The sequence below is a fragment of the Elephantulus edwardii genome, unplaced genomic scaffold, assembly GCF_000299155.1.
Source record: "Elephantulus edwardii isolate Elephantulus edwardi_28Jun2011 unplaced genomic scaffold, EleEdw1.0 scaffold00121, whole genome shotgun sequence".
In the NCBI taxonomy this organism is placed as follows: Eukaryota; Metazoa; Chordata; class Mammalia; order Macroscelidea; family Macroscelididae; genus Elephantulus; species Elephantulus edwardii.
The window spans coordinates 1,372,137-1,374,944 of record NW_006399871.1 but is presented as its reverse complement, the minus strand read 5'-3'; the positions used below and the strand labels follow the sequence as shown (position 1 = coordinate 1,374,944).

General features: G+C 53.4%; 1 protein-coding gene across 1 annotated transcript; it reads left to right on the top strand.

Annotated features, from left to right (window-relative positions):
- Positions 1-810: 810 nt before the first annotated feature.
- TCTA (T-cell leukemia translocation altered) lies at positions 811-2,324 on the top strand. Its single transcript, XM_006892912.1, has 3 exons — positions 811-1,033; positions 1,377-1,431; positions 2,282-2,324. The coding sequence occupies exons 1-3, from the start codon at positions 811-813 to the stop codon at positions 2,322-2,324; spliced, it is 321 nt and encodes a 106-aa protein (XP_006892974.1).
- The last annotated feature ends 484 nt before the right edge of the window (positions 2,325-2,808 follow it).

Here is a 2,808-nt window from a genome sequence, read left to right as displayed (position 1 = left end):
CGGGGCCATCGCCTCGGGGCGCGGAGCCGGGACCGGGAGCCGGAAGCCAGGGGCCGGGGGCCAGGGACCAAACACCAAGGGCGACAGGCCGGGAGCAGCAGGTGGGGCGCGGCCGCGGTGGGGCGGCGGGCGAGTGGCCGGAAGGGTGCCGAGCGGGCGGACCCGGGACACCGCGGCGCCGAAAGAGAACCCTCTTGCTCACCTCTGGCGGCGACTCCGAGCCCGGCCTCTCTGCGCCGAGGACTCTGCTCCGCGAGTCACAAGCTCCAAGGCGCTGGCTAGTCGCTGAGGAGGCGGCTGTGGACTAACGAGAGAACCGAAGGAAGACGGCGGGCAGCAGGCGGCGGGCGGGGAGCTCGAGCGAGCGAGGGCGGGCGGTGGCGGGAGGGCGGGGAGAGACGTGCGCGTCCCCGATCGCCCAGCGGGCTCGAGCCGGTCCCAGCCGCGGCCCCGCGGACGCGCGCGAACTACAGCTTAGCCACGATTGCTCAGGAGCGTATCCACGCCCCAAGAGTAAAGTGCTTAGCCAATCATTGCAGTCACGCAAGGTATCACGGGAACTCTGGAGCTATAAAAGACCTGGTTGCTATTTTATACCCTTAGAGTCACTCATCCTTTTAAGTAATCAGGGTGGGGCTAGGTGCGCGTGCGCGGCTTTAATACTCCACCCCAAACTGCCAACTCTTCGCGCAAGCCTGTTAGGCCGGCCTTCCTTGAGTTTACGCGTGCGTCCTAACCGACCTGGGCCCGGAAGATCAGGCGCCTGCGTAGTGGGGACTACAGTGACAGTCCCTGGGGTGGATGTTAATCATGGCGGAGCCTTGGTCCGGGCAGGCCTTGGAGGCTCTGCCGGCCACGGTGCTGGGCGCCTTGGGTGCCCTGGGCAGCGAGTTCTTGCGGGAGTGGGAAGCGCAAGACATGCGTGTGACCCTCTTTAAGCTGCTGCTACTGTGGTTGGTGTTAAGTCTCCTGGGAATCCAGCTGGCGTGGGGGTTCTACGGCAACACAGTGACCGGGCTATATCACCGGCCAGGTGAGGTTCCCCACCTACCTCTGCGGGCCGCCCACCCTCATTGACTAGACCATTCCTCCCCCTAAGACCACCCTCAACTGCTACTTGTTCCGCAAAAATCTCATCAAAATTTAATGCAGAGACCATACTGTTTAATGCCTCCAGCCCTTTGCATGCCAGATCTCAACCAGTCCATCGTATTGTAACTTTCCCAAAATCCCTACCAGATACCACAGATTCTTTAGGCTTCCCACCAGCTTTTACACAAAACAATGTCACTGGTCCCTAACCTAACCTGGGCTGATGCCCGATCAGGTCCCCACCCCGCAGCTTGCTGCAGCTCTGGGTGTATTCCTGCCCCCAGGTCTGGGCGGCCAGAACGGATCCACACCTGATGGCTCTACACATTTCCCTTCCTGGTGAGTATATCTGCCCTACCCTCTACACCATGCTTGTCAGACAGAGGACACTCTTGTACTAGGAATCAGGGGAGGGGTTCTAAGGTTGGGAGTGCCTCCAGTTTGGTGGCAAACTTCAAAATTTGCAGCCAGTGCTCAGGCTTCAAGTTGGAGTGACACATTTACACAGATTGTCATAGGATGCTGTCCAGCAACTTGTGGGGCAGGAGGAGGATATGGATGTTGGAGTAATTGTCACAATTTTACAGATGAAGCAACAATTTTAGAGATGAAATGGCAATTCTGTTCAATTCCTCATTAAAGTAAGCCCTTCAGTTGAGAAAAGCTGGAGTCTCTGTCCTTAGCTTACTGACTGGCCTTATTGGGTTAGCCTGATAATGTGAAACATGGATTTACTAATCAAGCAGCTAACTTCTGCTAATCCCTGAACCCTAAAACAAAATAGTTATCTCTAAAGAACAGCAGTTCATTTCCTTATAGTTCTAAATCAACCAAAGTGTGTTGGATGCTTACTGGTAGCTGCCAGCAGTTTTTGGCCTTTCTTTGCTGCTTATCAATGCAAATACCTCCATCCACACCTGGTGTTTATAATTCCATGTCATTCCCTTTTTTACTTTTATAAGACATTACTCAGAGGAATTAGGACTAGGACCTACCCTAATATGGTATGATCTCATTTAACCTGATTAATAACAAAAGTGAAACCCAAACAGATCAATCAGAGAGGTCTGATTGTAGTTTAGCCTTACTGAGCCCACTTCCGCTCCCAACAAGGATCCAGAATGAGCTAATCCTAGGAACAGCTCTACTGCTCAGAGACTAACCTATCCATTCTCTCTATCACTTTCAGGGAAACAGCAGCAAATGAACCTCTCAAAACTCACAGAGAATGAAAAGGCAACAGGAATCTAGGTCTGCTGTTCTCACCATGAGTTCTGCTGTTACCCAGGTCCCAAGAATGACTATAGTGACTTCAGGGACTTGGGGACAGTGCTTGCAGAGCTGGGCCCCTGTTGCTCCAGGCTCTGCCTCCAGCAGCCGCAAGCACTGGGCCAGTGAACTTTGCCTCTACCTTGATCTGAGTGCCTTAAGGAGAGAAAGTGTGCTTGTTCTTCCTCTCTTAGGGGTTGGAACTCAGGAGAAGCCTCTGGATGGGGGAGGCCAACAATCCATTTTCTTTCCTGGCTTTCTCCTGTCCCTCTCCTCATCTTTCTATGGTATGAATGACCTCATAGAGATATGTCTCCCTCAGAGGATGCCTGAGGATGAAGTTGACCAACTCTGGGATTTGTAAGGAAGTTTGTTCTCCCTCAACTCTGGGTTCCTTGAATTTCTTTGATTTTACTTTGTTGGCAGGAAACCAGGGAATCCTGGTTT

Excerpts from the sequence above, each read along its gene's own strand:
- TCTA (XM_006892912.1), top strand. The coding sequence starts at position 811 with ATGGCGGAGCCTTGGTCCGGGCAGGCCTTGGAGGCTCTGCCGGCCACG. Across the intron at positions 1,034-1,376 it reads CGGGCTATATCACCGGCCAG|GTCTGGGCGGCCAGAACGGA; the intron begins GTGAGGTTCCCC and ends TCCTGCCCCCAG. Across the intron at positions 1,432-2,281 it reads TCTACACATTTCCCTTCCTG|GGAAACAGCAGCAAATGAAC; the intron begins GTGAGTATATCT and ends TATCACTTTCAG.